At 45.9% G+C, this 21,278-nt stretch overlaps 2 protein-coding genes and 1 non-coding gene across 4 annotated transcripts; 2 read left to right on the top strand and 1 right to left on the bottom strand.

The window, feature by feature from the left end:
- The first annotated feature begins 164 nt into the window (after window positions 1-164).
- Window positions 165-6,745, top strand: LOC9270322 (uncharacterized). Of its 2 annotated transcripts, XM_026025280.2 has the most exons (5): window positions 167-342; window positions 500-2,338; window positions 2,922-3,157; window positions 3,253-6,020; window positions 6,112-6,745. In XM_026025280.2, exon 2 carries the CDS (start codon window positions 665-667, stop codon window positions 1,928-1,930), a length of 1,266 nt encoding a protein of 421 aa, XP_025881065.1. In that variant the 5' UTR covers window positions 167-342; window positions 500-664; the 3' UTR covers window positions 1,931-2,338; window positions 2,922-3,157; window positions 3,253-6,020; window positions 6,112-6,745. The 2 variants fall into 2 exon arrangements, with proteins under 2 accessions (XP_015638247.1, XP_025881065.1); XM_015782761.3 differs by having other exon boundaries at window positions 165-2,338.
- Window positions 6,746-10,668: 3,923 nt separating this feature from the next.
- Window positions 10,669-14,551, top strand: LOC107276151 (uncharacterized). The gene is made up of 3 exons (XM_015783633.3): window positions 10,669-12,708; window positions 13,349-13,584; window positions 13,680-14,551. Exons 1-3 carry the CDS (start codon window positions 10,821-10,823, stop codon window positions 14,250-14,252), a joined length of 2,697 nt encoding a protein of 898 aa, XP_015639119.1. The 5' UTR covers window positions 10,669-10,820; the 3' UTR covers window positions 14,253-14,551.
- A 508-nt stretch (window positions 14,552-15,059) lies between these two features.
- TRNAD-GUC (transfer RNA aspartic acid (anticodon GUC)) lies at window positions 15,060-15,131 on the bottom strand. Its single transcript has one exon. It is a non-coding gene; the product is annotated as a tRNA-Asp (tRNA).
- Window positions 15,132-21,278: the final 6,147 nt, after the last annotated feature.

The raw sequence follows: 21,278 nt of genomic DNA, 5'->3' as shown, positions 1-21,278 counted from the left end.
AGATGAACGGTCAAACATTTTTAAAAAAGTCAACGGCATCAAATATTTTGGGATGGAGGTAGTATTTCCAAACGGAATTTATAATGGCATATGACACATAGTAAACCTTTTTTTTTTTCTCATACTCCCCTTCCGAAGAACTCCTCGGAGAAGTCGAACCAATCTCGCCGCTTTCTCTCTCCTCTCCCGAACCGGCACGAACCTGCCTAATCCCCGTGCAGGCATCTGTTTTATTAACAGAAAACGCGCGTATATGCATCTGATTTATTAACCCCCAGATTTTCTGGCTGCCGGCGGCGCACGCGACGACAGTGTCAGGATCGCCGCGGCGGCGGCGGCGAGGTATTTTCCGGTCGACGTATTCGCCTCTGAAAAATTGTTCCATATACGATCGTGTCGGCGGCAGCCGGCATACGCAATGGAGGCAGCCGACGTGCGTGCCCGTGAAAGCTTGTTCATCCCCATCGATCTGAACGAGAAATCATCTCACGAAAAGCAGGATGAGGAGGAGATTCATCTTCGTCAATTGGAGCAGCTGCTCGCGCCGTTCAATCCGTGGGAAGCGGGCGATCCGGAGCTGGAGGAGTGGCAATGTGCTCGACCCAAGACGAGACACCCCACGCCGCCGCCGCCGCCGCCGCGTCGTTGCCACCTGCTGTTCACGATGAAGCTCTCCGTCAAGAGAGGGCAGGCCATGTGGTCGCGCAAGGAGACCCCTCGCTTCTCCGCCGAGCGCGCCGGCGGATTCCCCCTCCGCTTCGCCCGCCTCGCCGCCGACGGGTCCCCTCGCCTGGAGCTGGAAGAGGACGGTGGCCGGGTGGGCGCGCTCTCCTGTTTCGAGTCCAGGCCATGGCCTTGGAGCAGGAGGGAGGAGGTCGTAGCCCTCGCCGCCGCTGATTCTGTGCCGGTGAGGGTTGTGGCCGTCATTAGGCGGTTTCCGGTCGCCGGAGGCGACCGCCTCGCCATCGTGTCCAACATGAGGATGGCAAGCCTTGTGGTGCGCCTCCATGACAAGCTCTTCGTCCTGCCCCCCGACGGCTCAACTGTCACCATTGCCTTCTCCGAGCGATGGTTCCGTGTCCCCTCCAATTGGACGGAGGAGAAGTTGTATGCTAGGGTCGGCCATGATTTCATCAACATTACGGCCGCATTGGAGGATCTGGCCAGGACTCTCTACCAGATGTATGAACAAGAGGAGCAAAAAAAGATGGTGCTTCAGGAGAAACAAGAGCAGGAGAAGAGGAAGCAAGAAGAGCTGAACAGGGAAAGGGAGGAGCTGGAGATGATGCCTCTTGCCTGCATCCCTCTAGGCCATGGGGAGATGCAGTGGGAATCGCCTTGTGAAGCGATGCACCGAAGGTTCAAACTATCAATGGGCACTGATGGGGAGGTTCGCTGCAACTTTGTGGAGCAGGAATGTCCTCGCGTCATGCGCCGGAGGCTTGCCTGCGATGGCAGGTTTATTCTGCCATTGACGACGATGAAGCTTCAAGTAGTAGGATTTGTGGAAGGCTATTCGGACCCAGAGACCATTGGCTTCACAGAACAAAGAAGCTATATAGAGACGTTGAGACCTGTGGCAATGCTATCGGTGTTGCCGCAAGAACACACACAGGTGGATCAGATTTTGAGTTTCAAGTTCCTAGTAGACAATGTACCAATACGGCTCAACGATGGCATCATTCTTACTGGGTGGAGTGGAATCACGGTGGGCATCCATAGCGGAGATGATGACGACAACTGCACATTCCTGCCCTGCACCTCAGCAGAGAGCTGGACACACCAAATTCTAGAATGGAGGGTCGATGATAACAACCCAATATCGTGTTCAAGTTTGCTTGTTCAGCTCAATAGGAAGCTTTGCCGGCTAAATGCCGCAATGACAGAAAGAGAAGACATGATTTGGGACTCAGTGCAATCTTTGCATTAGAAGCAGAGGAAGTGCAGGGTCTTCTGTATCACCAAGAACAGCTAGAAAACCAGGACTTTAGGCTTAATGAGTTATCCCTATCTGGGGAACCATCAGTGGGAGGGGAAGGAGAAGCTGAGTACAGCTTATTGTTTGAATCTCCTGGCGAATCTGATTGGGTGAAGGTTTCAGAACCATATGTACCAAAGTTTCCAACTGAAGAAGAAATTAGGAAGAGGGAGGAGTGGCGCAAGGAGCAGCTTAAGCTGGTCATGGCGCCGATCATACGGCCAGTGCAGGAACCGAGAAGGGGTATAAATTATTTCATGTCTGAGCCACGCAGCAGGAGCACCAGGGAAGCAGAGCTCCCAATGCATGAACCATACTCAGTGTTACTATACTACTGGACCTTGTCCGACAAATCAGAATGTAAGTACACATCTATATTCATCTGAATTGCATTTCCATGAGCACTAATATTTACACATATTTGCTGATTTGTTGTTATACTGGGTAAAAAAATGGTCATTAGTAGGACCAATACATATTGGTACTGAAATTAACTAGCATGATAGAGTGCTTACATAGAAAATTCCTACCAATTCATGTAACATAGATAAAAATACAACATATCTTAATCAGCAGTAGTCGCTGGTTTACTAAGTGGACAGGCAACTTTCTTTTGTCTTCATTGCAAGTAATAATTGCCACTGTGCGAACATTGATGTAGATAGGGGAGAAAGACATATATTTTAGCACTCAAAAAATGAAACGGGCACTTTTCCTTAACCATCTCTCCGTGTATTTTATAACTTGAGGAATTCAGTTACTGCTTGGGGCTTCGCTAAGGAGCCTTAACTTTGCAGTTCAAATAACTAAACAGATGCACGTGTGTAAGACTTCTTCTCCAAATCATGCATTCTTTTCTCTAAGACAAAGTTCTGGATACTAGTTATTGTTTGCTTTGGCCCGATTTGTAATCCAGGCTAATTAAGTAACTCTTTGAATCCAGCAAAGTTGAAACCTAAGAGGAAGGTGTATCCTAGACTTGTTTGTTTGGAGTGGTGTACTTGTTCACCCAGCAGCATGTTGCAAGTTTACGCCCTCGAGATCATTGTAGCTGATTCTCTTCATTCCTGCAAACTCGACATATCCGGTTTCGTTGCGATTAGGGACTTACGTGATGGACGGCGCAATTACATTTTCAACAGAGAAATGGACCACCCTTTCACTGTCGTATCACAACATGTATGCACTCCATCTCTTCCACATATCTTTTCACAACTTATTCTCTAAGCGGAAATGATGAAAGCTCTATATGGGCATATTGCTTTACTCTGCAGGGTGTTTTGCAGCTGCCAACATTGAGCCCTCGGAGAGCCATTCATACCAATCCTAAAATCTTGCTCGAGTTCAACCTGAAGATGAAGAGAACAGGTAATGGCATTCACAGTTACCATGATCTGATCCAAGGAGTAGTAGAACATCCTAGTATATATCGGCGCGATTGGTCCAGAGTCAATGAGCTGTCCATTGTACCTTGTGGCAACAACTCTACTCCAATGATGCGCCTGAAGCTCGCCGTGATTTCGAAAGGCGTCGAGGCCACTGTTGAGCTCCAGCTGCTCAGGCTGCCTCCTGGAGGCATTGATTTGCGATGCACAGCTCGGTCAGGCCGTATAGCTGATGACATTGAGCTTTTTGATGGCAAATACGGTGGTGACGACACCTCCCTACAGTTTGTGGTGGCAACGGAGCTGCATGGCAACATGGAGATCCACTTGGAAGCAGTATGTAATGGTGTGAGCCAGAGATGGTGCATTGATTTTGTGCCAAAGTTCCATGCTTTGTTCTCTCAGGAGGTAGACTTCCAATTTGCTCAGCTCTTGCTGACTATTGCCTGGTCCATGTAGATAATGCCTGCGTGAAACTGCACAACGTTATGCAGTGTGTTTTCTTCTAGCTATGTAATCTATGATACTAGATGCTATATACTGTTTCGTATCTATATTGTTCAAGCATAGAACATTTTATAAAACAAATTGTTTTATAAAATTTAGTGGCTACCGATGATGTGGCTGAACATTCAGATGATAGGAAAATCAGAACATCTTTTTTTAGGACACCCCTAATGCTGCAAACCAGTTGCGATATGGTTCTGACTGGATGTAGTCATTTAGATAACATCTTCTACAATCACATCCAGATTAGCTTTACATTTAGACCAAAAAAAAAAACTCCTGAAGTTCACAAGTTCTTCTGAGGATTGGATAAGAATCTGGAGCAAGATGAAATATAGATGGTAAAATTACATCTCTCTCTCTCTCTCTCTCTCACTGATTATTTTACTGTAATAATTGTCTCTCACACTGTTGCTATGCCTGTGAGCATGTGACAATATCAAGTTTCTGCTTTTGTAGGTGTAACAAACATCTGAGGGCCAGTTTAAGGGGACATATATGCTATTTCGCATTAGTTTTTTGTTGCTGTGTGCAGGCATCGGCGAAGGAGAAGAGTGCAGTCTTTATAGTGGCCAAGGACTTGCCAAAATTCACCTTTTTAACATTGTCAGCTCGGTGGTGTGAAGGTAATCTCACTTGAATTAGTATAAGTAGGCAACCATTTACACCTAAACATTAGAAACCAGTGATAAGAGGCATCTATTGGGCAAATACTTATATTGCAGGTGAACATTTTTTATGAAATTTCAGACTTCAGTGTGTCCTATGGACAGAATGTAGTACCTTTTACACTTATTCACTGAAAATGGTTGGGGATACTCAGATATTACAAAAAAAAAAATTCAGGTCATTCCGTTTCTTTCTCTACTCTTCCTTTCATATATGATATATCTATCTTTGTTCTTCTGCGGCTTCTTTCGTGTAGATATTTATTCTAAAGCCATGGCATTCCGTTAAATCATGTATATATTACTTACCCTGTACTAAATGTCCCTGTGTTTTTTGTGGCGTTTTTTTTTTTGCTACAATCTGGTGTGGAAATATGTTGGAGGAGAAGAAAATTGTAGGTTTCTTTAAATAAAAGGTAGGCTTTCTATTCTTATCCAGATTCAACCTTTCTCATGGCTCATTATTTTACAAGATGGTCATCTTTTTGGTGTACTAATATGACTACTCTTCCTTTCATATATGATATATCTATGTTTGTTCTTCTGCAATTTCTTTCATGTAGATATTTATTCTAAAGCCATGGCATTCCATTAAATCATGCATGCTACATATTAAGCCCTGTACCAAATGTCCCTGTGTTTTTTGTGGCGTGCCTTTTTTTGGCTATAATCTGTTTTGGAAATATGTTGAAGGAGAAGACAATGCTAGGTTTCTTTAAAATAAAAGGTAGGTTTTCTGTTGCTATCCAGATTCAACCTTTCTCATGCCTCATTATTTTACAATATGGCCATCTTTTGGGTTTTTACTAATATGAGTTATTGGTGGCATGTTGTGATTTTAGTGCTACATCTGGCTATTAGTTGCCAAGCATATTTCTGAATTCTGAATGCACAAAATTTGCTCTGCCATATTCTTTTATCAGCTATTTTGCAAGTTCCTAGCAACAGGACCATTCCTGACAAATGAAAAGATCAATGGTAGTTTTCTAATGGTGCCGTTCCAAATAATATATGGATCATTCCTTCCTCTAAACTAAAACTCTGCTATTTGAGGTTTTTGCAGTTAACTGGTTTACATTAAATTTCTTTTAGCTATGGAAAGAATGGTAAAACTTCATTTGGAGCATTGTTGTGAACTTGTCGGGTTCAAATCCAAATCCTACTATCCATTTCGGATATCAATCACTTGCCATGTGAAGTCACATTTGTTCAAGTTACCTTTTGGCTTATTTGGTCATTTCATTGTCGAAGGGAAGTCACATTTGTTCCTTTCTTTTGTAAATAACCATTTGGTGGATATAAAAAGCAATATAAAATTCTAGCTTCATTCTTCCCTGTTATTTTTGGTTTGACATATTTTATTCGATGTGTTGTTGACAAGAGAACTAGATTGATCGCTCTCCGCAGTTTTGTCCATGCAGCAGGTGTGCCATGGAATTGCACTCTGCTGTGTGAATGCACCCTGAGCACCATGCTGCTTATGTGCGTTCTGAACCTTCCCTGATCTCGAAGTTCTGAACTTCTGTTTTCATGAATTTGAATTCTGAACTTCTCAATGACTGCATGTTTTCAGGAAAAAAAGGAATGTGATTGTTTGGATATTGCAGGGAATGTGCAAAGGTCCTTGTAACTCATGCTGCCGCGTTTCTGAGAGCAAGCTGATTTTTTGCAGTTTGAGCAGTAAATCATCAGAGTTGCAGCTAATAGTTCATGGTGTAATCTTTGCATACAAGGATTACTACTCAAGTTCTGAATCTTGATTCACCTCGGAGTTACTCAATTGAGTTACTCAAGTACTGAATCTTGATTCACCTTGGAGTAATGAACTTTCTTTTTCCTGAATATGTAGACTCTTCAGATGTCCCAGCAAAGCTACAGTGAAACTGAACTTCAGAATCTGAACCTGAACTTCTAACATCCAACATGCAAATGCAATGGTTCGAGGCGTTAACTTCTGGAGTTCTGGTCAATAGGGCTTCCGCACTGTACAGTTCGGAAAAAAAAATCCATTTTTTGGTAGAAATTTGCCATGTGAGCATGCAAATTTAAGTGTTTGTGTAGTGCCAAATTTTTTGGTAGAAATTCTGGATGGTGTATAGTAGAATCTTGTGAGCTTGACAAATTTGTGTTGTGTAAGTATGACAAATTGGAATTGTGTCTGTAATGTCAATTGGAATAATTGGAAGAAATCATATATTTTGTCTGTAGTCTGTCTGTATTGTTGGTTGCAAATTGCAAATCGGCATATATGGAACAAGAGCCAGTGAAGAATCGTGCAGAATTCAGTGTTCTTTTTTCTATCAGGACATGCTGTCCAAACATGCTTTGCATGCCAGAACTCACACAACAGTGAACTGAATGTTTTCTTTTTGCCTGAGAAATTCATTCTTGTTGATTAAAACTGATACATGTGCAGTTCAGATGGCAGTTGCTCCATGAATTCCTTGAGGTTATAGTGCCTTGAGTATGTGTATTATTGCCAAAATGGACCACAGCAAAATTGAACACAGATTTCATACACAGCAATATTGCCAAAAAAAAAAACAAGTGAAGCACTGAGCTCAACATTTTGCACTGTTCAATATCAGTATATGTATATATGTGAATAAAATTGGGTATTCACTGAGCTCAACATTTTGCACTGTTCAATATCGGGAGTACAATATAGAGTTGTACAATACCTTAAGCTAGAAGAGTTGGCTCCCTGCTGGCTTTGCAGTGACCAGTGAGGTGGTTTCCATGATGGCTTGAGAAAGGAAGACATGCTAGCCTGAAAAAAAAAATAGCTCCGGATCTCAATGGATGAAACCAAATCTTTCATCAGCTAGGGAAAACAAATCAGTTTTAGCTCCTGATTTCAGTTACATCTTCGTTTCGGGATATTCATAATTTTCTGAGCTAAGCTGAAAAACTAAACATCCCTTTCGCCGATAATTATGGTGGCTACTAGTAGTACCTTTTTACTCCAGTAGTCCAGTGCATGATTTTTGGTTTGTTTCAGCTAAATCTACAGGAGCAAGAAGTCAAGATCAAGTTCAGAGCTTCATATTACAGGGCTATCCCTTCTTTTCCCACCTAGCAAGGCTATCAATTTGTTGATTTATATGGACGATTTTGATATATTTTTTTGCAGATCATGGATAGAGCTCTGAATCTAACATTATTTGCTCCTTTCCCTTTACTCAAGAATTGCAACATGCTTTGTCTTTGTCCTTGGCTGCTGGCCGCACATAATACTTTCTCCGCTCCAAAATATAAGCATTTTTAGAATAGTGACAGGTTTAACATTTTTAATTTTGACTATTGATAGTAAAAAAATTAAAAAGATCAATCATGTAAAATTGGTGTTACTAGATTTAAACAAACTATCATAATATATGCAACTTTTTTTTATATAAACACCTTACTTTTATAAATGTTATTTTTTTTAACGGAAAACAACACGAGTGCCTTTTCATTGAATTGAACATGAGAAAATATAACCCCAAGGGACAAAGGGAAAAAGAGAAGCACTATAGATGTACACTATACAGAATGCGGGATTAACTCACGCAACCGTTTGGCCCCTGCTAAAGTCCAAAGGCTAACCTCCTCTTTGATTCTCGTTAGCAGAAAACTCGTTGCCACCTCTTTATGATCAAAGATCCGCCGATTTCTCTCTTTCCAGATTTCCCAGACGACTAATAGGATGAGCGATCGAAGCCCCCTTCTTGGGACACTAGGAGTGTTTGCGAGGCTCTCCCACTATTGTTTGACAGACTGGGTTTCCTCCCATTCAGTCGGCTCCAGCTGTTGATAGCCCACCCATGCAGAGACAAGGTGCCAAATCATCTTGGTATATCTACAAGTGGCAACGAGGTGCAGTGCCGTCTTAGCCTCGCGGCAGTAAAAAGAGCAACAACCGTTATTTTGCCACCCCCTAATCGCAAGCGACCTGATGTCCAGACTCTATTCTGGATGATAAGCCAAGCATGAAATTTGCATTTCCCCGGTGCCCAGGCTTTCCAAATCAAGGAGTTGAAGTTTGTGCTCGGCGCCCCACAACATTGCGCATGGTAGGCCGAGGAGGCCGTGTAGCGCTCGTTGCTTGTGAACTTCCAGGCAATCTGATCCGGTTCTCCAGTGTCTAAGTGCACATTCCGGACCGCTTCCCACAAGGCGACTAGCTGCTCGACGAGGTCAACCGTGAGAAATGAGCGTGGTTTGAGGTTCAAATCTCGAAGATAAATGTTATTGTTCAAAGTAGCATCTCGAAGAGTATATCAAATTTAAAACAATACTTATATTTTAGGAGGAGTAACTAGAGAATTCTTCCAATATTGGAGTACATCCGAGGCTGTGTTTAGTTCCACGCTAAAATTGAAAGTTTAACTAAAATTGGAAGTTTAAAGAAAAAAAATTGAAAGTTTATGTGTGTAGAAAAATTTTGATGTGATGAAAAAGTTAAAAGTTTGAAGAAAAATTTGGGAACTAAGAGCATGCCCAACAATCACCCAATATTTGATTCCCAAAAAATCTGAATTAGGAATACCAAAATAAAAATTGGGCCCAACAATGACCCCCTCCTCCAAGAGATGCCTAAAAATCAATTCCCTGTCATTTGTTAGTTTGCCACGTAAGCAAGGTGGGGCCCAGTTCGGTACTTGTGCACGTCTTCTCCCTCCCGCACCAGCGCTGATCGACTTCTTCCTCCCCGGACCTGCGCCGCCGTGACCTAGCGCCATCATCACCAGCCAGTCAACCAGTGTCCTGACTGCTGCGATTTGTTAAAAAACGGAACACCAAAGAGAAGCCGTAGCAATTCCTGAATTTCAAGCCGGGGAAGTCAGTCACAGAATGGACATCAGATCAGGCTGCAACACTCTGAAAATTAATCTAAACATCGAACGAATCAGGGATAGCTTTACCGAAATTGCTCCTATGGAGGAATTCTTCATCACTCACAGAATAAGCTATGGAGAAATCGACGCCAGGAGCTTCGTGTAAGAGGGGATTCAGTGTCTCCCATGGAGCATGTCCCTCCATGGACTTTGTCGCCTGCACACCGGAGTAGGGAGGTTGAGGATGAGGCAGACCGAGACGACGGCGAGGCGGCGGTGCGGGGCGCAGAGGGCCGTCGGCCCCAAATCGAGGAGGCGGTGGTCGACGTGCGGGCGCCCCCTGGAACAACGCCGACGCCGACGCCTGCGAGGAAGAGGACGGCGGCTGCATCGCCGCTTGGAGCAACGCCGGCGCCTGCACCTGAGAGGAAGGGCATGGCCGCTGCATCGCTGCCTGGAGCAACACCGACGCCGACCCCTGCGACCGAGAGGAAGGGGACGACCGCTGCATCTCCGCGTGGAACTCAGTCGACGACGCCTACGAGGAAGGGGTTGGCCGTTGCTTCACCGCCTGGAAAGCCGCTGCCGACGCCTGGGAGGAAGAGGAATTTTGTTGCTGGCGACTGGCGAGGAGGGCGAGAAAAGGAGCGCGGGAACAATTTTCCCCCTACGCGCGCGAGGCAGCGACGACCACGATTGGGAAGAAAAAATGGTTCCCTGCAAATGAGTAACGACATATACGAATATGGGAACCTGGATTATTGGGATGTTGGTTAGGGAATCTGTTGGATGAGAATTTTGGTTAAAATTTCTTTAATTTAAGGATAGGGAATAGAATAAGTAATCTGTTGGGCATGCTCTAAACCAGGCCCGAGAGAAAACGAGACACTCGAACCGTTCCAGTGAACAGGATGATCAGCTTCTAGTCCAGAGTCCAGACTCCGATCGATTACGTGAATCGATACAAACTCCCTCCGAAATCCGCCGGAGATTCCGCGCTGGCATTAAGCATTAACAGAAGCCGCGCGCGGCAAGCGGCTAGGGTTCGACGCGGCGTCGTCCCCAGCGCCGGCATTGCGGCGGCCGGCGCGATGGAGAAGATGATAGTCCGCCCGCGCGTGCCAACCCATGAGAGCTTCTCCGCCACCTCCATTGGCCTCAAAGACGAAGCGGCTGATCAAGAGGAGGAGGAGGTCTAAAACTTTGAAGACTTCTTCCGAATCGGAGCGAACCTGACCAACAATACAGAGATCCGTGGCGACCAATTTATTGACCGAAAGCGCGGCTAGGCCTCTAGGGTTTTGCGGCGGCGACGCAAACGACAGTGTCAAGATCGCAGCCGCGGCGGCGGCGGCTAATTTTGCTTTAGATTCTGAAAAACAATTCCATATGATCGTGTCGGCGGCGGAGGCGGCGACGGAGACGGATTCAATGGTAGTAGCAGACACGCGGGCGACAAGCCATGGAGGCTTGTTCATCCCCCATCTTTCTGGAAGAGAAAGCGGCTCATCAAAAGGAGGAAGAGGAGGAGATTCATCTGCGTCTATTGGATCAGCTGTTCGCCCCGTTCGACATGTTCGAGGGGGGCGACCCGGTGCTCCACGAGTGGCAGTACGCTAGACCAATCTACGGCAAGGAGAGGGACGCCGCGCCGCCGCGCCATTGCCATCGGCTTTTCAGGATCAAGCTCTCCTCCAAGAGAGGGCAGGCATTGTGGTCGCACAGGGAGACCCGTCGCTTCTGCGCCGAGCGAGAGGGCGGGTTCCCCCTCCGCCTCGCCCGCCTCGCCGCCGACGGGTGTTGCCTAGAGCTGGAAGATGACGGCGGCCAGGTGGGCGCCCTCTCCTGCTTCCGCCTCAGCACATCGCAGTCCGGGCTGTCCCGCAAGGCCGAGATGGTCGCGGCCGTCGTGGCGGCGGGCTCCCCGCCGGTGAGGGTGGTCGCCGTCATCAGGCGGCTTCCCGGCGCCGGAGGCGACCGCCTTGCCCTCACTACCAACATGTGGATCGCAAGACTCGCGGTGCGCCTCCATGACAAGCTGTTCGTTCTGCCCCCCGACGGCTCAACAGTCACCATCGCCTTCTCCGAGCGATGGTTCCGTATCCCCTCCAAATGGACGGAGGAGAAGCTGTATGCTAGGGTCGGCCATGAATTCATCAACATCACGGCCGCATTGGAGGATCTGGCCAGGAATCTCTACCAGATGTATGAGCAAGAGGAGCAAGAAGAGATGATACTTCACGAGAAGCAAGAGCAGGAGAGGAGGAAGCAAGAAGAGTTGGACAGGGAAAGGGAGGAGCTGGAGATGAAGCCTCTTGCCTACATTCCTCTAGGCCATGGGGACATAAAGTGGGAATCGCCTGATGAAGCGATGCACCGAAGGTTCGAACTATCAGTGGGCACCAATGGGGAAGTTCGCTGCAGCTTCGTGGAACAAGAATGTCCTCGCGACATGCGCTGGAGGCTTGCCTGCTATGACAGGTTCGTTCTGCCATTGACGACGATGGAGCTTCAAGCAGTGGGATTTGTGGAAGGCTATTTGGACCCAAAGATGGATGGCTTCACAGAACAAAGAGGCAAGACAGTCGCATTGAGACCTGTGGCAATGGTGTCGATGTCACCGCAGGTGGATCAGATTTTTAGTTTCAAGTTCCTAGTGGACAATCTAGCAATATGGCTCAACGACGGCGTTGTTCTTACTGGGTGGAGTGGAATCACGGTGAGCATCCATTGCGGAGATGATGACAACAGCTGTGCATTCCCATCCTTCACCTCAGCAGATAACTGGACACACCAAGTTCTAGAATGGAAGGTTGATGATAACAACCCAATATCATGTTCATGTTTGCTTCTTCAGCTCAATAGGAAGCTTTGCCGGCTAAATGCCGCAAGGATAGACTGGCAAGAACATGATTTTGGACTCAGTGCCATCTTTGCATTAGAAGCAGAGGAAGATCAGGGACTTCTGTATCAGCAGAAGCAGCAAGAAAACGAGGAGTTGAGGCTTAATGCGTTATCTCTACCTGGGACACTATCAGGGGGAGGGGAAGGAGAAGGCGAGTACAGCTTGTTGTTTGAATCTCCTGAGGAATCTGATTGGGCGAAGGTTTCAGAGCCATATGTACCCAAGTTTCCAACTGAGGAGGAAATTCAGAAGAGGGAAGAGTGGCGCAAGGAGCAGCTTAAGCTGGTCATGGAGCCAATCATACAACCAGTGCAGGAACCAAGGAGGGGTTCGAATTATTTCATGTGTAACCCAGGCAGCAGGAGCACTACAAAAGCAGAGCTCCCAACGGATGAGCCATATGCGGTGTTATTATACTACTGGACCTTGTCCGACAAATCGGAATGTAAGTGCACATCTTATATCAATCTGAACTGCTTCTCCATGAGCACTAATATTTACACATATATACTGATTTCTTGTTATCTTGGGTAGAAAAGTGGTGATCACTGATCAGTAGGACTAATACAGTATATATTGGTACTGGACTTAATCACCATACTCTATATAGCAAAATGGATTGTGGTCACATAGAAAACTCCTACCAATCCTTATAATATAGGTAGAAAGGCTACACATGTTAATCAGCAGTAGTAGCCAGTTTACCATATGAATAGGCGGCTTTCTTTTGTGTTCATTGCAAGCAATAGTTATCAGTGTGCCAACCTTGATGTAGTGTTATAGAGGGGGAAAAGAACATATATTATAACACTCAAAAAATGAAAAGGGCACTTTTCCTTAACCATCAGGCCATGTGTTATGTCACATGAGGAATTTGGTTACCGCTTGGGGCTTCGCTAAGGAGCCAACTTTGCAATTCAAATAACTAGACAGATTCACTTGTGTCAGACTTTTTCTCCAAATCATACATTCTTTTCTGTAAGACAAAGGTCTGAGTACTGGTTATTGTTTGCTTTGGCCTGATTTGTATTTTTCATATGTTGCATATCATAATCCAGGCTAATTAAGTAATTCTTTGAATCCAGCAAAGTTGCAACCTAAGAGGAATCTGCATCCTAGACTTGTTTGTTTGGAGTGGTGTACTTGTGCACCCAGCAGCATCTTGCAAGTTTACACCCTCGAGATCATTGTAGCTGATTCTCTTCATTCCTGCAAACTCGACATATCCGGATTCGTCGCGATTAGGGACTTACGTGATGGACGGCGCAATTACATTTTCAACAGAGAAATAGGCCACCCTTTCACCGTCGTATCACGACATGTATGCACTCCATCTCTTCCACATTTCTTTTCAGGACTTCTTCTCTAAGCGGAAATAATGAAATCTCTATGTGGCCATATTGCTTTACTCTGCAGGGTGTTTTGCGGCTGCCAACATTGAGCCCTCGGAGAGCCATTCATACCAATCCTGAAATCTTGCTCGAGTTCAACCTGAAGATAAAGAGAACAGGTAATGGCATTGACAGTTACCGTGAGCTGATCCAAGGAGTAGTAGAGCATCCTAGTATATATCGGCACGATTGGTCCAGAGTCAATGAGCTGTCCATTCTACCTTGTGGCAACCGCTCTACTCCAATGATGCGCCTGAAGCTCGCCAGGATTCTGAAAGGCGTCGAGGCCACTGTTGAGCTCCAGCCGCTCAGGCTGCCTCCCGGAGGCATTGATTTGCGCTGCACAGCTCGGTCAGGCCGCATAGCTGATGACATTGAGCTTTTCGATGGCAAATACGGTGGCGACGACGACACTTCCCTACAGTTTGTGGTAGCAACGGAGTTGCATGGCAACATGGAGATCCACTTGGAAGGAGTATGCAATGGCGTGAGCAGGAGATGGTGCATTGGTTTTGTGCCAAAGTTCCATGCTTTGTTCTCTCAGGAGGTAGACTTACAATTCGCTCAGCTTTTGCTGACTGTTGCCTGGTCCATGTAGATAATGCATTTTTTTCTTCTTTTATTTATTTTGGTAATAGTGTCATATCTAGATTGCTTAGGCATAGTCGCATAGAACTTTTTTTTTCTTTTTTTTGGAATACCAGGTATAGAAGAAATTGTTTCTGCGTCGCCGTTGGTGTCTGAGACTGAGAAAATGTATTATTTAAAAAGATCGTTTGATTGTCTCAGATGGACGAGAATGCGAACCGCGCGTGGGCTGTTGTTCTTTTACGTGCGTGTTGGTGTTATGCGTCCCTTTTGCCTGGCAAAATAAATGTCAGAATTGAATCTAGAGCAGCAGCAGGAGTATAAAATGTTGTAATGAAAAGACAAGAAAATGTCGTCTTTGTTGCATTGACCACTGCTGTGTGTGCAGGCATTCAGGTGGATGATCGTAGCTAGTAGACTGTATATGCCTGATGAGTTCTTTGCTAAACTGAACGGACATTCAGCATTCCATAATTTGGTCATTGAAGCAAATCAGAAAACAAGCATTCATCGTTCCATATTGGCAATTGAAGCGAACCAAAAAAAGAGAAAAAAAATCCAATATTGGCAGATAATGGCAATTGAAGCAAATCAACTCATATTAGCAATTGAAGTAAACCAAAAAAAGAAAAAAAAAATCGATATTGGCAGATAATGGCAATTGAAGCAAATCAGCTCATATTAGCAATTGAAGTAAACCAAAAAAAGGGGGGAAAATCCGATATTGGCAGATAATGGCAATTGAAGTAAATCAAGTGGGAAAAAAGAAGGGCAGACAATGGCAATTGAAGCAAATCAACTGGGGAAAAAAGGATTACGCCGTTGCCGGGGATCGAACCCGGGTCACCCGCGTGACAGGCGGGAATACTCACCACTATACTACAACGACTTGGTTGGAACTAATTTCAAAATTAAACTTCATGTATGTTCACTGACGAAGAGCTGCAAAGTTGCATCAAACAAACTACTACTCCCGCATTTCTGCGTGCGTCTCTCACGCGCATTGTGAAGAGAAGAGGCCGTATGCATCGACACGAACTCGCGGTCTCACGGCGAGTCCCACTCCCATGAAGCGAGCCACGCGCGCGGTACGTGCGCCGCAGCGGTAGGCAAACTCGTAACTGCACGCCGACGCATCACGCACCCCGCCGAAACGCGAGCGCGCGTGCCGGTCGCGGTCGCATGCCCAATACTCTACGCCCCGACGGGGTGAGCCGCAGCCGCCGACCCACCCATCAATTCTGCGCGGGTGGCACGGCGCAGCCGCACGCACGCACGCGCGCGCGTATGGCTACGGAGGCGACGCCGCCGCCGCCGCGCGCAACGGCGCAGCGCGCGCGGTGTCACGTCCCGTCCCGTCGCGCGGCACACCACTACTGTGACTGTGAGCGCGGAGGCAGCGGCAGCAGCATCTCCCGGATCTCACGTCTTGTCCGCCTGCCACTACTGACTCCGGCGTCCCATCCTTGCTGCCTGCCTCTGCCTCTGCCTCTTTTTTTTTTACTCGTTGCTCGCAGCAGGGTACGGCACCCGCTTTACGCAGCGCCACCACCCATCAATGCCTTGTCCTCATCACGCATTATAATGGAACCCCAAAACACATTTCCTTCTCGTAACAATTCACGTGCTCGTGGCATGTACAAGAGCCTTGTGCACAACTGCATGGGTACTCCACGGTCTGCCAAGTCAAAGCTACTATCCACTTCATGTTCCTGCAAACTTCTGTAATAACGTAAAAGCCTTCGTTTCCGTGAGCTTTAGCGGCCAGCTGTTGCTCGTCTGCTAGCTCAACTGAGACCCGAGATGCCGAGGCCGGAGGCCGCGTTGCATGCCCATGCACGATCTGCTGCTGCTGCTACGCATTTGTTGCAACTCAGCTGCGGTTTCGCTCCTGTTCCTCTTAATGGCTTTGCCCTGGTGCTCAGGAAAACCATTGACTCCCCCTGCGTGCGTTGGGTGTTAATTTGGCCTTGCTCTGATCTGATCTGCACCCATGCATGCAAGCACGCATGATCTTTCTACTACTACTAGGATATCTAGTACTACTGCCGTGCACACCCGGGACTGAACTGAAGAATCTATATCAAACTGTCTTCAGCTACTTTGCACTTTGTCCCCACGAGAGGCTGGCCCATTGCACAGAGCGTGTCTTTGTTGATCTTGGACCATCGGGGAAAAGAGATGGGATTAATTGGAGTACACTGCCAGCAACTCCGGGCGGGCATGCATGGAGTGCATCATACTTCATGTCTTTGTACTGTACTATCAGTGTTAATTCCACCTTCTTTGAAAAAATACCAAGAGAGATACCACATATTTTATTATGCAGTAAAACTTAATACCTCTTGTTACTTAATAACTCGAGATATCAAAATTTTAAGTTTAAATTTTTGGTACGCCGAGATGTTTTTTTCAAGGAGTAGTGTATTACTGAAAGGACGATCCATGAGATGATAAGTAACATGAAAGGAAATACTTTTTTTCTACAGGAAGTGAATGCAAATTTTCTACTATTGCTGCATACAATTTCTGATATTCTCCGTCAGGGCATCAGTGTACGTTCAAATTTGAGAGCCGGTACGAACGACATCAAAATTGTGATACTAGCGTCCTTTCTGATCGCAGGTTTTTGGCGATGTACTGCTACTCCTTGTCGCATGTACAGTGCATACACTACGCTACACCCTGCACGTCTCTCCCTGATGCGCCTCTGTCATGCATCGCATGCAGCACTACTACAAGTACTATTGATGCCACCTCACGCACAGCGAAGTCGATCGTTGATTCGTTTCCATATGGTAAGACGTAGTCGTATGTATGCACAGTGCCACGCAGCTACATGAGACGTGTTCAGAGCGATGCGTGTCTTGAGGGGATCGTCGCGTAGCGTCGTGCAGGGCATCGTGCACTGTGCACGGATCACGAAGAAGAATCGGGGAGGAGGAGGAGGCCCCTACTGTACTGTACTACCCGTCGCTCCGTGAGTTAGTGGTGTCAAACGTCAATCCATCCGTCGATCCGCCGTCCATGCCATATGCTATGGGTTTCCTCATCGATCGGCACATCTACACACCAGCTTTGGCTTTGGCAGCCCGCGGCGTCGATCAACATGTCAAGATCACGCACGCATCCATGGAAACTCGACAAAGGGAAACGCTAAAATCCAACCCCACGGACGAACGCTTGTCACCGCACGATCCATCGATTCGATCGCCTCGTCGTCGCGCCGGGTTGTCTGTGGAATGCCAGCCCTGTCGGGACGAAGACACTGTCGGAAAAATGGTCAAATCGAGGCTACCGTTTTTTTAAAACAAAACAAAACCAGAATCGAATAAAGATGTAAACAAATTATTATATACTGAAACAAATTAGAATAATTGTTACTTCCTCCGTTTCATATTATAAGACTTTTTAACATTACCCACATTTACATATATATCGATGAATCTAGATATATATGTGCGTCTAGATTCATTAACATCTATATAAATATAAACAGTGCTAGAAAGTCTTAAAACATGAAATGGTAGTATATTTTAAAACGGGGTAGCATCGATTCGATTTGTTTCCGAACAACACAAAACGGAAACAATCGCCGATACACACCGAAATCTCTATGTAAAAAAATCCCTAATCCTACCTACTATGAAGGATTTAAATAGAAATTCCGTACAACAATGGCTGCCAAGGAATGCGCCGTGATTGACACAAATGACAATTCCACGGCCATGGCCCCCTTGGTTTCGGAGGGGGTGAAAACCCCGTATCCAGAATCGTCCAAAACGCCACACAAGATAGCAACAGGACGAGGATAACGAGATCAGTGGCTAGCTTGGCTGGCTCGCTGTTGTTGCGCTCGCTCGCTCGCATCCACCGCTCCACCACCACCAGCAAAACCGGGCGGGCGAGAGAGAGGCGGAGTGGTGTCACAGCAGCTAAAGGCAAAAGCGAAAGCGGCAGGCAGGCAGGCAGGCAGCGCAGGGCAGGAGGGCTAGAGCTAGAGGAGAGAGGATGGATGCAGGAGCCAGGGGGCCATACGAGAGCACAACACAGCACAGGGCGCTGCAGTGCATGCATTCGACGACCACTGCCTGCGCAGCAGCCGCTGAATATTCCCTGCACCATTTTAACAGCCAGAGCTCGGAGGGGAGGCATTGAGGCAAGCCAGGACAACGGCACGCCACCCCACAGCCCTCTCTACTCTACTCCCACGCTGCGTTTGCCTTTGCCTCCCAGCGCCCCTGCCTAGCCTAAGCTACTCCTACTCGTAGTACCAGTACTGACTCTCTGAATCTGCCTCTATGTTGCCAGTCTAGTTTGCTGCTCCTACACAAGGCTCTCGCGTAACAGTGTAACGGCAGTGTGCGTGATCTACCGAAGCATCGGTGCGTTTTGGGTGCAGAGATGGATTGCGTTGCACGCATTTGATGATGATGCAGAGATTGCATGTACTCCACTCACTTCACCGTTGGGGCGCTTCAGACTTCAGAGAACTTTAACGGTTCTGACGCCTTGCTGTACTGTGACCAAACTGTAGGAGTAACAAATTTTTAAGCTCTCTCTGGTGTACTTTCTCTCGCTCTCAATTGCTCTGTCACGTTGAATACTTTACTCCCTCTGGGATTAGCAACCTAAAACTGGTGGCGACCAGAAAGACTTCACAGCTTTTGTCCCGACTACAAAACCTGCATTTCGCTGCATTTGATGCTGTACAACTGCATTTTTCAGCCTAATGCTGTACACCTGTTAGCATAGATTTTCATTAGAATTGTTTGAAGGATTAAAACTAATACTATCACTTTTGTCCGCAAGTGTAGAGCGTTATCCACATGCTTCTGCATTTCTGCAGACGAATTTTGTTTTTCTGAAAGAAATTTGGTATGGTCTTCTTGCAAAAAATAAATAAATCAATCAAATTACCACATGATTGTATATTACTCGTACCACGTCATCAAGAGCAGCATAAAAGCACACTGGAGTGTTAAGTTGCAGCAGCAGATAACATATGCAAAAACACAGAGATTATAGATGCATTACAATGAATTGTAACTCGATTCATTCCAAGCTTGAGGCTACCTCCAACACTAGTGTTTATTGCATTACTTAGAAGACCATGAAGGCATCAAGATCTGAAACCAGGTAGAACCCCAAGCCTCTAGCCAAGAAGCCCCTCATCTTAGAGCTTCTCAAGAAACCAAAAAAGGAAAAACAAGGAAGAAGAAGAAGAAGAAACTAAAGAAAAGGAAAAGAAATAATCTAACTAGGAAGACTAATTAGTAAGTAGCTACTAATTTGAGATACCTAGAGAGAGATATATATATCTCGGACCATGAAGCCTCAATTCCCCACAAGCTCACACCATCTGCATCTTCCTCCTCCTCATGCTCAGCTCATGGAGCAAGCAGAGAGCTTAGCTAGCAGTGGGAGCCAAACGGACACTCTCCCAAGCCTATCTGTGAGGCTTCCCTTCAGGCTCCTCACCTGTATCTCCTCCACACATTGGCCAGACAATACTTCTACAGCTACCACTGAGCTCCATTTGAGCTTATGAGAGATAGCAAGATTGCAAAGCTGTTCTTCCAGAGAGGAAGAGCTTAGCTGGAGCAGAAAGAAGCAAGCAGGAGAGGGACAGTGATGAGGAGTAGAAGAAGAAAGAGTTGTTTGCTTATATATAAAGGATGAAGACTGAAGAGGTGGAGAAAGTTGATGGTTTTAACAATGGTTGTGGCCTTATGGGGACAGAGAATGGGAGGCATGTTTGTGGGGGACTGCAAAACGCACTTGCACGGCTTCCGAGGCATGTTGGGGCTGATAAACAAGTGAATTAGCAGTAAATTAAACTGGACCAATAATGTTTATAAATGTGTGCAAACCTTCTGGACCATGCAGCAGCAAGCATGTGTACATTTGTATTTTGGAGCAGGGAGAAATGGACCTTACATTGGAGAGGAGGACAGTGGAGAAAGGGATCGAATGGGCTTTCTGTTTGACTGCACTGTCGAGCTGCCTCCTCCTCTCTCCTCTCTGCTTTGCTTTTCTTGTGATGAAGGAAAATATACTTTCCTGTCCATGAGAGGAGGGAGGTGCACGATCAGAATGATTGATGAATGAGGAAAGCAAATTATGGCACGCAGAAAAGACACTATGATTATCAAACTGGTCAAAGAATTCGACTAAAATATGGAGTACTAGCAGTAGCAGGAACAGATACAGGTGCTTCGGTGTCATCAAACTACTTATGCATTGTCTTCTGAACTTGTTCAGTTGTTCTTCACTAGAAATAGAGCTAACCAAATTTGACATATGTAACTCGTTCAATCGACTTACATTCAGAGTATTTGTAAAGTTGGCAGGTTTGTAGGTCAAAAGTGATGATAACGTTTATAAGAACATGCCCTTTTTGCTTTTTTGACTTAAATTGCAAGTGTGACTGTTGCTTCTGATTTACTTCTGTAAATTTTTATGTGTAAATTTGTTTATGGTGAGTGGGTGGATCACTCACCCTAATACCCTAACAGGATGGTAAACGTGAACTCCTCTCAGCAGCATAACTAACTTGCGTAGCTCGCTAGCTGCATGCATGGAGCTAACAATAAGTAATCCATGATGCACCTTTTGTGCAGACAGTGATCGCTTAATTAAGGATAACTCATTGGCTTGTCAATGGTAGCAGCGTTAATCTATCTTATTAGTGGGGGATTAGGGTTTGTTAAAGCATGCTTAGGCCTGGACTTAACAACTCCTTCCATGTGCATGTCACTTATCAGCTCACCTAGGCATGGAAGCTTCACTCCTTTTCTTCTTTCACTATCCTTTTCCCCCTTTTTCTACTGCATGCTGGAGTAGCATGCAAAGTAGAGGTAACATGCGCGTTTAGCCGCTCAGAGAAACGGTCCCTGGTGTTTCTTACCAGTGTATGTATATTGGATTACTTTATAGCCTTCCTTTGCTTTGTTAATGTTTGATGCACAAAAGTGCCATGTTGGTTTAGAATAGGATTCTCCCCATGATAAGAAGAGAAGCATATGATTGTTTA

This window comes from Oryza sativa, chromosome 5 (genome assembly GCF_034140825.1).
Source record: "Oryza sativa Japonica Group chromosome 5, ASM3414082v1".
NCBI classification, from domain to species: Eukaryota; Viridiplantae; Streptophyta; class Magnoliopsida; order Poales; family Poaceae; genus Oryza; species Oryza sativa.
Note: the sequence above shows the minus strand (reverse complement) of the source record. Positions and strands in the feature narration are given on the sequence as shown.

What these genes read in the sequence shown, in the direction of transcription:
- LOC9270322 (XM_015782761.3), top strand. Translation starts at nt 419, where the DNA reads ATGGAGGCAGCCGACGTGCGTGCCCGTGAAAGCTTGTTCATCCCCATC.
- LOC107276151 (XM_015783633.3), top strand. Translation starts at nt 10,821, where the DNA reads ATGGAGGCTTGTTCATCCCCCATCTTTCTGGAAGAGAAAGCGGCTCAT. An exon ending in CTTGTCCGACAAATCGGAAT is followed by an intron (nt 12,709 to 13,348) that starts GTAAGTGCACAT and finishes CTTTGAATCCAG; the next exon opens with CAAAGTTGCAACCTAAGAGG. An exon ending in TCACCGTCGTATCACGACAT is followed by an intron (nt 13,585 to 13,679) that starts GTATGCACTCCA and finishes TTTACTCTGCAG; the next exon opens with GGTGTTTTGCGGCTGCCAAC.